This window comes from Cinclus cinclus, chromosome 3 (genome assembly GCF_963662255.1).
Source record: "Cinclus cinclus chromosome 3, bCinCin1.1, whole genome shotgun sequence".
In the NCBI taxonomy this organism is placed as follows: Eukaryota; Metazoa; Chordata; class Aves; order Passeriformes; family Cinclidae; genus Cinclus; species Cinclus cinclus.
The window spans coordinates 60,081,055-60,099,916 of NC_085048.1; the positions used below are offsets into that span (position 1 = coordinate 60,081,055).

Here is an 18,862-nt window from a genome sequence, read left to right on the forward strand (position 1 = left end):
TTTCTCCTCTTCCATGGTTTTCTGTGTAACTTATTTCTGGTTAAAGGATTTAAAGAGTAATGCCAGAAGATGTGTTTTCTCATACTTTGCCATTACACGCTATTTTGCAGCATGTAATAATTTCTCCTTTTTGTGAGTGTTTATTTTTCTTGTCTGTTTCCATCCAGCTTCCTCTTAAGAACTACTACAATGATGTCTGTACATGATGGAAATCAACTTTAGGATCTAATTTTTTCTTGATGAGCCAGCACAGCTTCTGCAGACCATGCACGCCAACTTGAAAAAGAAGTATTGAGGGGAGAATGGTGTTTCAAGTTAAGAGCTTTTAGCCAGATGCTGAGAGTCCCTAAATGTCAGACTTTGAGATTTTTGTGACATAGACCAAAAATCCAGCCCACTTGTCCTATTTTGTGCTTTTCCTCCAGAATATTGTCCAGACAACTTGGCTAAAAGGACCTTTGTTCTGATCCAGTGCAGGAGTTCTTATGATTATTCATCCTCCTGCTTGATCTGAGTTCAGAGTGAATATCTCCATGTTGCAGTAGCTCAGAGATATTTGAACCCTGTGACCTGTGACATGTGTTTGGACCTCTCTGGCCTTGGCACTGGAGTCGTAGGTCCCATTGCTGCTGCTGACTCTTAGTCTCAGCTCTGCAAAATGCCAAGCAATTCCTGTTGAAGTGTAGTACATTTTCCTCTCTTCTTGTCTTTCCTGTGTGGTTCCCAGGCTAACAGCCAAGAGGTAGGAATATAAAGGGCAATGTCAAAGCTAACAGTGACATAAAAGGTTTGCGGCCCATTTCATAAGATGCTTCTTTCTTTAAGTTCAATACAGAATATTGTATCTATTAATTGCGTATTTTCACCAGTTTTACTTCAATAATTGATTGCAAGGAAAACTAAGAAAGATGTCTGTAGATGATGTGGCTAAGACTTTCTGCTGGATGAAACAACTAGTGATCTCTACTTTGTATTTTGAAAATGGCAGTAGGCAACCTAACTTAGTTTTGTTTAGTACCTGTTATGGTTACTTTTGCTGTAGGCATATGATGCTTCTGAAAGAGCAGTATGGAAAACAAGTGATTGTTAACCTATTGGGAAGCAGAGGAGGAGAGGAGGTGCTCAACAGAGCTTTTAAGGTAAAAGCAATAATTTTCATTTTTAAAATAATTTTCTGATTTCCCTTGAGCCTCCATGTTCTTCTGTTTTCCTTCTGGCCCAGGAGGTGATGAATAGTATTTCTAAAAAGATTATGTTAACTCTTTACCATATGTTACATACTGAGAATAGTGCTTCTTGGTTTCAAGGCTTTCCAGCACTTTCTTTCTGCTTACTTCATACATTTGCATACATTCTCTTTAACCAAACTTAAAAAGAAATTGCCTGAACACTCCTCATGATAGTTCACATTTGCAGGAGTGAATCATAGCCAGCTTTGTATGCAGCCACCTATGTGGTCAGGGGCCCCCTGGGGTTGCCAGAGCTGCCTGGGGGCTGGGTCCTGATCCTCCATGCTGAGCATGGTGACTTAGCATCATTAAGCTGTCTTGCTCTGATAGTAATGGGAAATAGCTATCTAGCACTGACTGCATTGGGAATTGGCTGCCTGAGCACCAGATGACAGTTTGGTATATGGAGAGAGATTTTCCTGGCCCCTAAATGTCCCCAGGCCCAACTAATACCTGAAAGCATTGTTGAACTAAAGCTATGATGCTTTCTAGTGTGGTATTCTTTTTAAAACTAATGTGAGTTTAAATCCACAGATTGGCAGAGTGGGATTTGCAGCAGTGCAATAGCTGCCTGAATCTGGCTGGAGGCTGATGGAAGTCTGCCTCCTTGAGTGCCTGTTGCTTTAGCAAACTGACATAGATACTTCAGAGATTATGTTCCTAAAACGAACGATAGGATGGTTTAAGTACACACGTGTAGTAAATGCCATGTATATATCATTGGTAAAGAATGATACCAGCAGTTGTAGCTGAAACATTTACTATGTGAAACCAAGCAAAATAAAAACTATGGTTAAATAATATTGCCTGATTTCTTTCCCTCTCTGTTGCAACTTACAGGGAGCATCAAGTTTTTGTCAATTTTTCTGTGTGACCGTTTCCTCCTCCTGCAAAAGAGCTGGGAAGGACTATCTACTTCCCCAGCAGAAAAAATTTGAAGTGAAGGTCTCCCCTTTTACAGAATGTGGCCAAAGAAAGTGATTAATTACTAAAACTTGCAAAGCAGTGAGGAAGGCACAGGAGTGAAGTCTGGTCCTGGTTTCTGTTTTCAGCTTCTTACTCAATTTCTGCATGACACAGCTAAGCCTCTGTAATCTTTTGGTTTCCCTCTCTTTAAAATAATTTTTCTAGTTTGTTTTGCAAACCCCACTGAAATTTAAAGGTAAAAGATAACCAATTCTGAAATGCTGAAATAACTTATATGGATAAAAATATGATGTTCGTTGATAATTTGATACTGATACTGATATTTTCTCAAACTCGCATTCTTGTTGATCGTGCTCTAGGCAATATCATGCAACATTAAATCAGAAACTGGGTATCTCTAAAATAAAGACCTTGCATTTGTTAATTTAATTTAAATAAATTTTCTTTTGTTTAAATTGTTACATTTTTGCTTATTTTAAAAATAAACTAACTCTGAAAATGCCCCGTGAGCTCAAAGAATTTAGACTGATATCACTGAAAACCAAAGTTTTGTATTCATTCAGAATGACTCCTTGGTAGTTTCTTTATCTTTGTGTTTTAAGAAATGGATGTTAGGAAAGAATATAGAGTTAATTTTACTTTGATGATTTTCAAGGGCTTGAATTAAAAATAAAGTAATTCATAGAAATGTGATTAGGATTGCAAGCTTGCCTCCTCTTATTGTTTCTCCATCTTTTTTTTTTGCTTTTATTTTTTTCTCTTCACTTTTGTTTTAACCTTAGTAATCCTTATTAGCACTGGTTCAAATTATTCTTGTAATTACTGCTGCTGGGCTCTCTTGATCAGAATGTCATGGTTACCATTCATTTACTGTTCATTATCCATTACCTGAATCAAACCAGACCAAAAATCAATACTGTTCCCAGGAAATGCTGTTCCTCCCATAAGCATTTGCTATAACAGATGTAATTATGTTTACAGTAAAAGCAGGGCTGTAGTGTAGAGTAGCAAATACTCTGACAATAATTTACACTACAGCAGTGGGTAAATGCCATCCTCAAGTGCATTACTAGTGCCAGCATCTGTCAGGGCAGATTGGAGTGTCAACAGTAACAGTCTAACGAAATACATTTTACAGGTCTCTTTCCAAGCACTGCCCTTAAATTTCTTTCTGCAGGAAAGGCTTAATGGCTTACTCAATACAATTATGCTGGTGTAACTGCTACATGTACACTTTTAATGTAATATCTGATTTGTTTTGTCCAGTGTGTGCCACAATGTAAGTGGAGAAAAGCATCCATCTCTTGGGGTGAGAATGTGCAGGAGGGAAGAGAATAGACAAAGGCTTGCATAGTTTAAGTTAATGTAATGGTGTTCTCTGCCTTTCTTGTGGAGAACAGGATGTATTACTGTTGCATCTGTTATGGATACCTTAATGAAATTTGTGGTGATTATGGAAATGCATGTGAGGTCATTGGAATTGGAGATGAAATAGTGAGTCTGTTTGTGCCTCTTCTTTCACCTCTGCAGTTTACCACAAACACTTTATAGTACCTTTCCCAGGCTGTAATTGCTTACTTCCTCCCCCTGAGCCTGCCTAGAGCATTGCTAGTGCTGTCCATCCTCATGCACAGAGGCAGCAGCAGCCCATTGCTGCAGGGCTGCCACCAGCCAAGGCACAATTCTGATGTATACTTTGCAGTTACAGTTTGAGTTCCCCTGCAGGAAAATTTGGTTCTAACAGTCAGGTTTACTTCTGTGAAGAAAACCAACAGGGAACTTCAGTTGCTTTTTTCATGTCTGGCCTTTGAAAATTCCCTATGAACTGTGTGATTAGCAGTCAAGGCTTATTAATAATAAAAGCATGCTGGTATCAATCCTTATGTGTAGCTTGAGCGGGATTTGTTTTCCTTCATTCTGTTATCTAAACAGAAACTGCTATGGGCCTCTTCCCATGCAGAAGACAGTCCCATGATAAACTTTGACTACCACCAATTTGCAAAAGGTGGGAAAACTGAGAAACTGGAAAATTTGCTGAGGCCTCAGCTGAAGTTGCACTGGGAAGACTTTGGAATCTTTGCAAAGGGCGAGCATGTAAGTCCATGGTGAGTGTCTCTGCCTCTCTGTCCCAGTATAGCCAGGCACTGCTTGTCCTGGCCTTCCCAGCTTTCTTACTGTGTTTGGACCATGACTGTAAATTGACCATCTTGGAAAAAAATTTGGAGACAAAGTGTAGTCTTGGTGCTAAATCAATGATTTGGCTTAATTGCTCCATGGTTTCAAATCTGCAAATTTACTAGTGCGTGGATTTGCTAATACAGTATTGCAGATGCAGTCAAGTAATTAGATGTGTTAATGGAATATATTGTGCACAGTGGGCTTTCATTGTCAAAATGTTGGTGGGTATATTCAGGCTGAACATTTGATTATCTTGTTCAATCAACTCATGATTAGATGTTATTTTAAAATATACCATTTTCTTCTCCTTCGTCTTGTGTTTGGTTACCAAAGTCTGCAGACAGGTACTTTTCGAATGAATTGTTTGGACTGCCTGGATCGTTCTAATAGTGTACAGTCCTTCGTTGCACAGGAGGTGAGTTTGTCAGTGGACCTTCTGTGGGATACCTGTAGTACATATATTGCCTTTTCCATGGGAAAGACAGAAAAGAGGCTGTAAGTCTCAGTTAACGTGGGTCTGTCTTGCCAGCTCTATGATACAGAATAGTGCTGGCTGGAATACTGAGGGCAAAAAGCAAAAACACATTTAAAAAAAATGTTGGTTTCTTTTCTGTGTTTTTTTTTCTCCTGCTCCTAATCCAGATACTGTTTGCTCAATTAGAGAGCCTTGATCTGAACTCTAAACCTATAATTGAGCGTTTTGTGGAATCCTACAAGGAGATGTGGACTCTCAATGGTCAAAATCTGAGCAGAGTATTTAGTGGCAATCGTGCTGTTGAGGGGAAGAACAAGGTAAAGACAAATGGCAAAACTCTTTATTTACAAGTGAAGAACGATGTCCTGTTTATGCTTCAGTACCACTTGCATTCGTAATTCCTGTCTGCTGTAGGTTGGGAAGCTCAAGGATGGTGCCCGTTCTGTGTCTCGTACTATCCAGTCAAATTTCTTTGATACAGTAAAGCAGGAAGCCATCGAGTTGCTGCTCATGGGTGACTTCTACCGTGAGGAATATGCAGACAAAGGCAAGATGCTCATGGACCAGACTGCACTGCTGGGTAAAGCCAGTCTAAACCCTTCCCTTTGCTTTTGCATCTGCTTTTAGTTGTCAGATATAAACAATTGTACCCTTTTGAAAAAAAATGAATAAATAAGTGGCTTTTGCATAGATCTGTTGTTTAATGCACTACTTGCAGGTGACCACAGCACAACTCTTGTGCTTATTTCTCATATTTTGTTTTGAACTTTTGAGTATGTTTTTCTGTTCTTTGATAATGATATTCTCTGACAGTTTAGAGTTGAACCAGAGGGAAGGATTTTAGGGCTATATTCCCAGTCTGTCCTATTTGAGTTTGTCTTGAGGAAGTCTCTTAAACTCAGCCTTTTTATCTCCTTAGTCATGTCCTTGCTATTTGCACACGCTTTTAGCCATTTTGATCTTTAAAGGCACATCTCTGTTATTTTACTTAATTTCCTGCTTTATTCCAGGCCCCTAATAGTCCACAGCATGGACACATTTGTTTGCACCTATCTAGAATAAACTCATCTCTCTCTGAGAAGACATTTACATGCAAAATATAGGACCATTTAACCCACAATTGTGGTCAGTTTACTCTAGAGAGCCATTCAGCACCACTTCGGTCCTGGGCTTGTTCCCTGATGTCGACCACAAGGAAAATATAGATTACTTCTGTGTGTCTGACTGCCAAAGCAGTTTGAGTAGTTAAAGATTAACTCTGGTTCACTTGCTGAGACAGCAAAAGAACTCTGCTAATTTTCTATACTCAGAAAAAAATGAGTGAATATAGCAGGAGTTTTTTTGAGGAGTTCTTATGAAGCTAGAGAGCCATGGCAGTGCTAGATTTGTACTGGTGTGAGATTGTGCTGTTCTCCATCTTTCCTTCCACATTCTAAACTTCTAAGGGCTTCAGTTTAAGTTGCAACGTCTAACATAATTGATTGCTTGTCCTGGTGTCAGGAATAGAGTTCACTGGCTTCCTAGTGTATGGTATAATGTTGTATTTTGGATTTAATATGAGACTAATGAATGGGCAAGTGCTTGTGTGTTGTTCTTGGTTGCCAGCTGGGTTTAAGCCACAGCAGGCTGGTAACACACTGAGGGTTTCAGCTGTTGCTATATAGTGTATATACTAAGCCAAGGACTTCCAGGCTTCTCATGCTCTCCCATTCAAAAAGTTGGAGGGCTACAAGAAGCTGGGAGGGGATGCAGCCAGGACAGTCAACTCCAAATGGCCATATTCCATGGCAATTCCATGCCGTATTCCAAATGGCAATATTCCATCCTAAATGATGCCATGCTTGGTATATAAACACGGGGCAGGGAGAAGCTGACTGAGGGCTGCTGCTTTGGGTCTGGCTGGGCACTGTGCCAAACTTTTTTTGTATATTATAATTCTATTATCCTTTTCTGTCCTGTTAAACTGTCTTTATCTCAATCCATGAGTTTTCTCACTTTTACTCTTGTGATTCTCTCCTGCGTTTCACTGCGAGAGCAGGGAGTGAGCGAGTGGCTGGGATAAGCAGTAACAAGCACTAGTTGCCCAATGGAGTTAAACCATGACAGTGCTGCAGACTAAACTGAAAAGATTATAGGAGAGAAATAATTTTTTGGTTATTACTTGAAGAAGTACAGAAAAATGTAAGCTGAAAGTGAGTCATGAGCCATTCCCAGGCTTTCAAAGGGTGCCTGGTTTCTGGAAGAGAAATTGCTGACATCAACCCCAGTTATCTTGTAGCTGTTGCCATTGCCATAGGAGTTATTCCCTACCTTTTGTATTGTTGCTCCTTAGGGTCATGTTATTATTTCACAGTGTCTGTGCTGCCGCAGTGTGGATGGTTTCTGTCCTTTTACAGCACATTCTTCTTTTACACACTGTCTTTCTCTCTCCCCTCTTGTGTCAGTAACTCCAAGTATTTTGAAGGCCATGTCAGAGCGTCAGTTTGAATTCACAAGCTCCAAGCGTGTTCGGGTTGCCACGGGGACCTGGAATGTGAATGGGGGAAAGCAGTTTCGAAGCAACATCCTTGGTACCAGTGAGCTGACAGACTGGCTGCTGGATTCTCCCAAGCTCTCAGGGGTTTCAGAATTTCAAGGTAAGATTTCACTGTCAAAATGTGTAAGGAGTATTTGCTGGCATTTCTAGAGACAGTGAGTCAGGACACAAGATTTGACCAGCCTTTCAAAGGCAGTACATGTTGGTGGGCATTTTCTGTCAGTTCTTAGGGGTGTATTCAGCTCCTCCATGCTTTTGCCGCTGCCCTGCAGAGGTGGAATGGTGTGTGAGAGCTCCTGAGAGTCAGGGTTCTTTGAACACTTTAAAACAGTCCATGTGACTGTTTCAAACCTTCAGCAGATCAGAATTCAGAGCTCTCTTTCATGCCATCATGGGATGTATCTGCCTATTCTGCACCCTGTATGTAATTTTCTTCTTCCATATCTCTGTTCTTTGTACTTTATTGTGAGTGGAAGCTACTTGCTTAGGTTCCATCAGAGCATCTCCTTGGTCTCTCATCTGGAGTTAAACACATCTGTATAATCTGAACTACAAGCTTGTCTAGAAATGTTGCTATCAAAGCCTTCAGACAAAAAGATTTACTTTGTTGAAGGTGATATTTCCTTTCTTTAGCAGTATAAAAAATGCTTATGCTTGTGGCTTGATGAAATTGGCTGCTGAATTTCTTATTTATGGAACAAGGTCAGGTATTGTAATTGATTTACAGATTTTTTTTTTAATTGAGGTAAATGAAAAGGGAACATTCTGTCAGTTAAAAATTGAGTGGTTGCAAAACTACAGCAAAACCTGTGCTTTTGTTGTTACAGTGGAACATTTAGTTTCATGCAGGCATCACAGGCATAGTCCTGTACTTAGCCTTGTAGCTCAGGAATACATTCCTCAAATCCTTGGCTCCCTTATACAACTTGTCTCATTTGAACTCTTAGTTCCTGAGTGGTATATGATTAAGTGCAGACCCCTGTATTCTGAGCAACCTAGGTAAAGGATTAGTCCAGTCTAGTCTGTTTCAGAAACACTTCACATGTTAGCACATGACTTTGTCCATAATACCAAAATTTGTTGAGAGCCTGTCATGTATTAGCCTTGCCAGACTGTCCCCTGAGAGAACCAGAGGAGCAGGGCTTCATGGAACAGGCAGCTGTGACATGGTAGGTCTGAGCAGCTTCTGGAAGAGAGCTGAGTTATGTGAATGGGCAGGGCTAAGGTGTGACCATGCAAATGTCTGTATCCATGTTAATGTCAGTGCAGTGCCTACACAAATGGGCAAATGTTCAAAGACAGATGTCCAAAATTATTAATGGGAAATACAAGTGGCTGTGCTTGTCTGGTTAAGCAAGTAAAGAAGGCTAGCTGTCATCCCAGTTTCATCCTTGTGTCTGCACAGAGTTGCTGCATATTTTATTTTTATTTGTGATTTCTGACTCAGATCTGATTTAGGTTCCTATGTTTGTCTGTATTTAGATCTTCATGTTGAATTAAGTTACTATCACTGTGGACACACAATACTTAAAAAAAAATTCTTTAGGCAATGGACAGACCTAATGGGTCAATAGATTTGCTTCACACTATTTTATGAGAGCATCTGGTCTTTGGTGTTTCCTTAGAGTAATATCCACAGAGCTGGGGAAGTGGGGGGTGGTGGGCATCACTGTGCTCTAGGGTGATCTATCTAAGAAGGACTTGGAAGAAAGAAGGCAAGAAGAAACTTCAAAAGCGTTCTTAAACTAGATGAATTTACTAAAGGCATTGAGATGGAGGTGACATACTGGTGTGTGGATAATTAAGTTCAGTTACATAGGAGACCGTGTCAGAAAGGAAGAGCATGTTGGGTAAAATGACAAGCGGATAAGAGATGGTCAGTAGTGAGATGTTGTGGCTTTAGTGATGAGTTGGTGGGAGACAGAGATCTTAACACTGCTACAATATAATGTTCTGTTCTGAGCTGCTTCCTGCAAGAGAGATGGAGGCCAGCTGGTGGGAGAAAAGCAGGAAAAAATTTCAGAGGAACTGCAGGGGATGTTTTATGAGATTAGATTAAAGGAGCCATGAATATGTATAGCTTGGCAGGGGATACACAAGATAAAACTACAGGAAGGATCTCTGACAGAAATTAGAATACAAGTCATTAGAAGAAACAACAAAATAGTAATTCTGGTATGACTTTTCCTTCCTGCCAACAGATGATGATAACTGCCCTCCTGACATATTTGCAGTGGGATTTGAAGAGATGGTTGAGCTAAGTGCAGGGAATATTGTGAATGCCAGGTACGTAAAAAAAAGACCACCACACAAACAAAACCAACACAAAAACCTCTAATCAACCAACCTAAAAAAACCCTGCAACTGTAAACAAACCAAATCAGCCAACCAAACAAAACCCCAACAAAAAGAACATTATCTTCCCAAAGGAACTGGCCATGTTAATTTTTATGGTCACTTGTATCAAATACTCCATTCCAAATCTGTTGCTTGCAACCATAACTGGAAATATGTTTCCTATTAACAAATGTCACTGGGATGGTATTGAAATGCTTTTTCTCTGTGAACTTTTGTACAGTAGAATACACTGTTTGCTAAGTCTCTTAAGTCTTTATGTTGGCAGAGAAGAATTCTAATGGTTGAGATTGATTTAACACTTGTCCTTAAAGCCCTGATTGGTGTTGGAAAAACGTGCTCAGTTAATACAAACCTAATTGCCATTCATGTGAGGATTCTAAAATTGTCTAAAAATGTCTCTGTGACTAATTGTATTTGTGAAAATTATGGCTAGAGAAAATGTTAAATGCAAAGCCTAAGGTTGGCGTATCAGCATGTGCAGTAGGCTGTTGTGTTTACTGGTCCCTGAGAATCTGAATGGAGGTGGAGGCCTGAAGATAATGTTTCCAATGCTTATTCATCAGGATGGCCACTTAGTTGTCTGTTTTGGGAATGAGAAGTTACAGCAGTGCTTAGTCTTGCTGCTGAGCTGGCAGTATATCTGCATGGATATGTTGACTTTGGAGAAAAGAAAAAGCTAGATTCACTGAAGTGAAGATATATGCAGCTATTCACAGATCTTAGCTAAGGACAGCCAACAGCTGTGAGTAGATAGTCACCTTCCAGTCAAAAAAAATCCTAAGATCTCTCCACTGTGAGCGCAAGAAATCTTACAAGTCGTGAGATTGATATGGAAATTTGTTTTTATGGTTATGATTGCTGTAATCAGCTCCCAGTTATCCCCAGTGAATGGGTGTATCCAATGTCATGTGAGTGTGTATGTTTCTAAGCATAGTAAACAAAATCCCTCACACATCCAGAAAGCAGGATAACTGTGTTTGTGTGCTGTGCCTGGGCTCACTGACCCTGCTAACCCTAGGCTGGCTTACAAGGAGTTATTATCGGTCTCTGCCATGCATTCTACAGCACTTCAAGTTCTACTGCCTAATGGGATATCTGTAAACCTAAGGCAGAGTTAATCTGTTCATTTTATTGACTGTATGTGGTTTGTTTGGATTCCATTAAATGATTTTATGTTTGTTCCAGTACAACAAATAGAAAAATGTGGGGAGAGCAGCTTCAAAAAGCTATTTCCAGGACACATCGCTACATTCAGCTGACATCAGCACAGCTTGTTGGTGTTTGTCTTTTCATCTTTGTTCGACCATATCACGTCCCCTTCATCAGGTAAAAAAAAAAAAAAAAAAGCCAAACCAAACAAAAAACCCACCCAAAAACCCAGCGAACCAAACCAAAACCAATAAAACCACCCCAAAATAAAACCAACCTAACAAAAACAACAAACCCCAAACCAACCAAACGAAAAAAAACCCTGAAACCCAACCTGTGTTTTCAGTAACATCTGGTGTTGGAGTGTGGCCAGAGAATATGGGGGGGAGGGGTTTGCTCATCTTGGTGGGAGTCATGCAAACCTGCTCAGCATGGAGGAGAGGCATGCTTCCAAACAGCAATAGGCTGGAGTCCGTCTCCCTTGGTGGCACAAAGGCCAGGCAGCCCCAGTGTCTTCCTCCAGTTAGCTGAAAACCCAGGCATGCTCCAGGTGGGCTGTCAGGGTGGAGCACCCTGTTTGGGTGCTGTCTTTCTGGGAAAGGAATGACCTGGGCTAGTAAATCCAAGAGTGTTTGATGCACTGAGTGAAGGCAGGTGCCTGCCTCTGCCTGAAGGGCAGGTTTTACTTCTAGCCCTGTGCATACTGTTTTCTTGTGGAAGCAGGGGTGGTTCTAGACCTGAAAAGAATGGGGGAAAGAGACCTTATTTTGTCCCTTGGCATTTTATAGAATTGAGAGGTAAGAGAACCTGTGAAGTGTTTGTCTGTCCCAGATGTCATGAGAACCAGAACTGTGTGTGCAGTCAGGAGTGTGCAGAGCTGTGTATCCTCTGCTTACTAGCTCAGCGACCCCTGGAGAGTGACCAAACTCCTCCTAGATTACCAACCTATGGAGATACTTGCATTAAAATGCCTTTGCTGTGGGCAAGAATTGTGCAGGCTAAGTGTAAAAGAATTATGCAGGCTAAATGTAAATGGTTAGGAAGTTAATAATTAGCCAAAACTATCTTTGGGCATCTGTCTGACCTTAAAGCCCTGAGGTCCAGGTACTCCTCTACCCCCTATTAGGGCACTGATTGGCCACTGCATTTTGTGATTAAAATATCAAAAGCTGCCTCTTTCTTCCCTGTGATCTCATGTCTACTGAAGACCTCAGAACAGAGCTTGTGCAACATCAGGTGCTGTAGGCCAGATATAGCAATGCAATCCAGGTAACAAATAGTCTTGCTTTGCTGATTTCCAGTAATCTTTCTTCAAAATTATTTTAAGGAATTAGGTTTTTTTGCTGATATGAAGCAGTCCAGAGGAGAAGTGTTTTTATCAGTTTTTGACTTTTTACCCAGCTTACAAAAAATTGAGTAATCCAGTAGGAAATTAATATTTTAAATGGAAATTGGAAGCAGAACAGCACAGTGGTTCTGTTGCAGTTGTCAAACTGCCAGAAATTGCATGTAGCCCTTTGAAACCCAAGAGAAAAAGGGGAAGGGTTTGATTTTAGTGACCAAGTTTCATCATTTAACGCAAATGTATTACTATGTGAGGGTAATCACACCCAACCTGTGTGCTTGCATATTTTTTTCCCATGTCTAGGAAAGGGAAGGAAAAATGATCAGAAGTGCAAAAAAATGCTTCTGTGCTTACAGAGATTGAAGAGATTTAGACAGAAGATAGCGAATAGAAAATAATGAGACAATAGCTGGTTTATACATCAGTGGAAGGATTGATAAAATACAAGCAGTTGAATTTACAGTGGGTTATCTCAGCATACCCTTTGAATAACAACTTGAATACCAGTCAGGAGCTGGGTAGGCAGGCATAGGAAGGGAGAACTTTAGAGTGAAAAGACTGAAGTGCTTCTATAGGAGTGCTTAAAACCCATTGTTTCATAGAAAACTTTGATGTTCCTCCTTTGCCTCCCTGAGGGTGTCTTCTGGTGGTGTCCTGCTGCCAGGAAAAGACAGGAAATCAAAGAGAGAGAGAAAAGGTACAAAAGACAGGGGAGGAAGAGAAGAAAAAATGAAGGGGGTGGGGAAATGAGACCTTGTAACATCTTGCATCATTTAGATCATGAATTTGAGAATAACTCAAATAAGACTTACCAGTTTTCTGTGTGTGTCTTCTTAAAATCAGTCATATTCTAGTCAGCTCTTCTTGATGTTTTCTCTGGAAAGTAAAATTTTCTCCCTGGGAAAGCTATACACGGTGTTGGGGTTGGCTACAACAATGATCTCATCATTTACTTATCTGATCGGACAGCCATGCTTTGTTCTTGGAGTAGTCTGGCTATTTGGGAGAAATTACCCTGAGAGCAGGTGGTCTGCTTTATCAGGTTATCTTTCTGTAGTGAACTGTGTGCTAATCATCACACTGAAATACTGAGTAATTAGCAACATGGAGACCTTAAGCAATTTGTCCTCAGTACAGAACTCATTTGAGAAGTTACATATAAATAGTTGTATCAAATAATCTCTGATTTTATCACATCTGATTTAATGAGTTATGGGTTCTGATCTGTTGCTCTTTAATCAAATGAAAAATCCATCATGAACTGTGAAGTTCGGTTTCAACACATATGAACAGTAAATTGTTAACTGTCTGGAAAGCAGATTCCCATATGTTCAAAAGTAAAAGGAAGCTTAGTAGTAAATTTAGTTATTGTCAATATTTTAAGGATCATGGTAGAGGTAAACTTGAAAAGTATATTCTGTAGAAATTCCCATTATTTCATAAAGATCTTTCTGGTCTGCTTGGAAGGGACAAGAAAAGGAGAAAAATATTTTCAAATAGTTTTATTTCTCAACTGTTGTATTATACTTAATTTGAAGCATTAGTACATGAACATCAAGAAACTAAAAGATGTGCCTAAAAGCAGCATGCTTTTGAGAGGGAAGAAGACATGGCATTGTAAACTGTTTTTTCCCTTTATGTTGCAGTTAAAGTTACTTGAATATTTGTCCCTGAAGCCCTTTACTCTGTTGTCTTTCTATTTTTTTTTAATGCAGGGACGTAGCAATAGACACCGTGAAAACAGGAATGGGAGGAAAAGCTGGGAATAAAGGGGCAGTGAGCATTCGTTTTCAGTTCTATAGTACCAGTTTCTGCTTTGTATGCAGTCACTTGACTGCTGGGCAGACACAGGTGAAAGAGAGGAATGAAGATTATAAAGAAATCACGCAGAAACTCAGCTTCCCAATGGTAAGTGTAGATGTATGTGTGCTAAAAACATTGGAGATAAAGGTGATATCTTTACATCACAACAGCTGGTCTAGGGCTGCCTTTGATGACAAGTCATCAAAGAAGGCATCTCAATACCATGAAAGAAAATGTTAAAGAAAATATTAGCAATTAAAAAAATTAAATAAAAAACAGTGAAGCATTTTTCACAAAAGACTAGATACCATGCAATATTGCACTTGCTTTACAAAAGTACTAATCCTTTCAAAAAATAGAGTTGGTACAGTGCTTGAAAGGTCCTTGGCTTTGAGCAGTTAAGGTCTAGATGATTGTTGTTAGAACTGGAGAGCATGATATTGATAGCTCTTGCTGGCTCTAGTTAGTGAGAATTCCTGAAAGATCATCCATGCCATTCAGTGCAGCAGTGCATTGGCTGCTTCTGACTGGGTATGATAGATCAGTCCTGGGGCACTGACATGGTACCCTCTGTTCCCTTCGTTTTGTCCTCGTGAATGTGTCACTCTCCAGGAACTGCTGGCTTCTCTTCAGAGCGTGGCAAGTAGGCACCACTGGTCTGCATGAATAACTTTTCCCCTAAATTGTGTCAAATCAATCACCCTAGTGTTTTAATTCTAATTTGTCTCCTTAGGCCAGTAGATAACCCATGGGAATTGATAGCAGGACTCCTTTGCTTCCTTTAATGTTTATTGCTTTAATTTCCACAATTCTTTCTTGGACCTCTCTGAAAAGGCCCTAAGCCAGGAAGGGATTGGACCAGTTTGTGTATTTCAGCAAAAAATGACATTTAGGTTGCAAAGCATAAAATGTTACCTTCCTGTTGTTTGTAAGGTTTAGAGGCTTGGCACGTGCAGCATATCAATCAGTTGGTTTATGTAGGAGCTAATACTGACAGACTGGACGTCCTGCAAAGAAGATCTGTTCCAAATGGCCATAAAGTTGTGCTTATGGTAGTTTTTCCTTCTAATACCTTGTTAACTGTTTGATGTCCTTTACACTGAAAACAGCTTAAGGTACCATGTGTGTATAATGCATATAAAGAGTGCCCTCTAGTGCTGTGACTGCCACAGTCTGGAACGTTTCCCTTATGAATCTCTGGGGTTTGGAGGCTTATATCTGAAATGGGAAGGGGAAAAAAAAAAAAAAACAAACCAAAACTGGTTAGAGGATGGATACTAAATTTAGAACTGGAGTGAATTTTCATTGATGTTTGATTTCAGTACCCCTACAAAGCTGTGATGTGCACATAAGATCAAATTTGGAGCTTGTTCTTCTTACTCAGGAGCTTGTTGCTAAATTTGCCTTGGTACCAGAAGCACATTTTGTGTTATATTTAGAATATGCAAATATATGCATGTGAAATGTTAGGGAAACAAACATACATTTTGAATATTCATGACAGACAAATTGGGAATATACAGCTAGGTTCCAGCTTAGACATACCTTCAGGAAAGAGGGGTAAGACATTCTTGTTTACAAAATTCAGCTCAGTGGGTTGCCAAAGACAGTAAAAGAGCCATTCTATTTTATCACAAAATGAATTTTGATAAATAAATTGTGACAAGTAGGTCCAGTATTTTGTAATTCAGAGAGACTGAGTGCTACATTTCAGTGCATTTTAAAGGTGTTTTCATGAATGTGATTTAACATTAACAGTATTGTGTACCTCAAAACTAGGGGCAGAACATGTTTTCCCATGACTATGTCTTCTGGTGTGGCGATTTTAACTATCGCATTGATCTAACGTATGAAGAAGTCTTTTATTTTCTCAAACGTCAAGATTGGAAGAGACTTTTGGAATTTGATCAACTACAGAAGCAAAAATCCAGTGGAAAAGTAAGGCAGTGTGTCTCATTTTCTTAAATAACTGCATGTTGGCCACGTCTTTCTTGTTCCTTGAGAGCGTGAAGAAGTTGTGTTTTCAGACCCTTGTTTGTAGCACTTGAATGCAGCAACTGGTTTAAAAGTCAGAATATTGTTTGTGAGGAAGTCGATATGTCATGGTGGCACCTTCCTCATCTGTAACTTAGAGATGTTCTTTATTTAATTAGATTTTTAAAGACTTCCATGAAGGGACTATTAATTTTGGACCAACATATAAATACGACGTTGGCTCGGAGGCTTATGATACGAGTGATAAGTGCAGAACCCCAGCATGGACTGACAGAGTGCTTTGGTGGAGAAAGAAACTGCCCTTTGAAAAAACAGGTATGTAGGATCCTTCTTTATCTGTAAGTTGTTTTAGAATTCATCTAGAACCTACTTAAGGGGATTTAATCGAGTTAGTGGTGCTTTACTCAAGCAGATGTTCTTTCAGCTTCACTGGATTAAGTGTCAGAGATAGAGAAGGCTCTTTCTTCCTGTGTGTGTGAACAAAGGCTCCATGCTACAGATCAAAAAGGTGCTGGAAGCCCACTGAGGAACTGAAAACAGCCCAGCTGTAGTAATACAGAAATAATTCTGTTGTGTTTCAACAGAATCATTAGTCTACATAAAGTTCCTGTGTTATAATGGCTAGATTGTTAACACTGCAGTTCTCAGTAGATGTAGAAACCGTTTTCAGAGATTTTCTTCTGTACTGGTAATTCTTAAGAATATTTCTGCTCATTTATAGAATTGGGGGAAGATTCATTAATTAGTGCTAATAAAGTACTTTGAATTCATGAGTGGCCAACACAACAGAAAGGCCATTTTCACTCATTATTCAAAAGTTACAGTTAAGAAATAAAAGGTATTTCTTTGCGTATCCAGGGATAGTTTTCATAATCATTCTCTCAGTCTGCAGGAACATCTATCCCCCAGTGTTTCTAAAATCTGAATAAATTCATATTAAGAGTGTAATTGCTGGAGAATTAATTTGGTCTGTGCCTGCAGATGTAGTTTTTCACATGCCTGGAAATTTCATCTTGGAATCTAAGTCATACCATGACTAGGTTAAGTGTAAAAACTACAAAGCAAAACTAGGGCAATGAGAGAATATATATCATTATGATACAGTTATTTGCTCTTATCTAAGGAATGAAATACTAAGTAAAATGAGGAGCCTAAACCATTTATAGAGATGCAATCCAAGAAAGAAAAGCTGTATGAGACATATTAAGGAAGTTTAAACAGTCCTTTCGTGCTGACTATTTTCATTTTAGGATAAAGAACACCCTTCAGCTTTTCCAATGCATATTCCTTATTTTGCATGGCAAAACTTGCCCCTGGGGAAGTTTACAGCTGGAGTATATACAGCACATGGGACCTGACTAGCTGGTCTGCAAGATTCAAGGCAGGTCCCTTTCTTTGGAGTTTGCAGGCCTCCCACAGCTGGCTCACATGGGTCCATCACTGACTGGTACATTCCCAGCCCTGCAAAGCTTTCTTAGTTTGCTGCCAGAGTTCCTCTCTGTTACTGCTGGTGGCAAGGCTCTTCTGCCTCTCAGCTCTTATTGTTATTCTTATTGTTATTATAGGCTAAATGACTGCTCGCTTTATGAGAAGAAAGTGTAGCCCCAGTGTGAGTGATTAGGAGGAAATGCCATATTCCATATTAACTCATTTTGAGCTTCACAGAAAAGAGGGACAGAGTTATCCATTCATTCAAACAGTGACCTAAAAACTTCCTTGTTACTAACAACGATAGAGTACCTCACTCTAGCATAATGTCTGGAGCACTTTCTGTCACTTTAATGGGTTGCAATGGAATTATTTAGAGGTTGGATTTGCAGGGGTTTGGTTTCTCCTATCTCTTGTGTATTATTTCTCCAGTCTCTGTCTAATACTCAGATTTGCAAAATAATTTCCAAGTACAGTATCTGGTTTTATGCTCAGTGTTTAGGTAGGAGGTGAAATACTGTCTCTATCAACTCATGTTGTACAGATAATTGGGTGACACTCAGGTCAACAATTTTGCAAGTGTCTTACCCTACTGATCAGCTGTCTCAGTTGCACTCCCAGTTCTTTCTCTTTTTTTTTCTTTCTGATTGATAGATCTTGTAGGATATGAGCTCTTCTTTGAATGATATATATACAAGAACAAAAAAACCCCATGTCCCACTACTAGGGTCTGTGGAGAACTTCCTAATAAAATAATGTTTAACTGTTAGTAAAACTAGATTTGAGTGAGTTTTAAATCATGTTTTGTGCTGCATAGCTGGAGAGATCAATCTTCTGGACAGTGATCTGAGTGCTGATACTAAGGTCAGGCACACTTGGACCCCTGGAGCCTTGATGTACTATGGGAGAGCAGAGCTGCAAGCGTCCGACCACAGGTAACTAAACAATAAGAGAGAGGTTAAAATGTGTCATGCTGAATTACACCTTCAGAGTGAGGGACTAACTCTGATATAAACAGAAATTACACCGTTGTTCTGTGTCCAGTATCTGCTTGATGGGTTTTTTCCTCTCATGGTGAGTTTTATATCAGTGTGGCAAGTATCTACAGTCACGTGGTTATTTTTCCTGCACAGTGATTGCAGCAAGAGTTGGATAAGTTGCAGCAAGAGGTATAGAAAACTGAGTTTTTTGTTGCTTAGTTTTGGAAAAGCTCTGATACCTAAGGGAGCTGCTCTGATGGATTTTCACTCAGCTTGCTGCAGGAGAGGAGGAGGTTGGGACTGACTTGTGGTCTGAAGAGGCGTAAGGCAGGCCACACGGGGACAAGTTTGGCCTCTTCACAGTATTCAAGTGTGGGGCTTCTGTGCCTCCTTTAAAAATGGAGATGGGAGAAGGTAGAAAAATCAAAGGCCAATGCTTCTGGTTGGTCTGTATTATTA

General features: G+C 39.8%; 1 protein-coding gene across 1 annotated transcript in view; it reads left to right on the forward strand.

The window, feature by feature from the left end:
- SYNJ2 (synaptojanin 2) overlaps positions 1-18,862 on the forward strand; it is a 64,921-nt gene that overhangs the window by 32,472 nt on the left and 13,587 nt on the right. The window contains exons 7-18 of the mRNA XM_062488878.1: positions 1,043-1,139; positions 4,089-4,261; positions 4,668-4,749; positions 4,977-5,126; positions 5,224-5,389; positions 7,254-7,445; positions 9,547-9,631; positions 10,889-11,029; positions 13,913-14,105; positions 15,780-15,938; positions 16,154-16,310; positions 18,241-18,358. Coding sequence (XP_062344862.1) covers positions 1,043-1,139; positions 4,089-4,261; positions 4,668-4,749; positions 4,977-5,126; positions 5,224-5,389; positions 7,254-7,445; positions 9,547-9,631; positions 10,889-11,029; positions 13,913-14,105; positions 15,780-15,938; positions 16,154-16,310; positions 18,241-18,358 — 1,713 coding nt within the window. The remainder of the gene's footprint in view (positions 1-1,042; positions 1,140-4,088; positions 4,262-4,667; positions 4,750-4,976; positions 5,127-5,223; positions 5,390-7,253; positions 7,446-9,546; positions 9,632-10,888; positions 11,030-13,912; positions 14,106-15,779; positions 15,939-16,153; positions 16,311-18,240; positions 18,359-18,862) is intronic.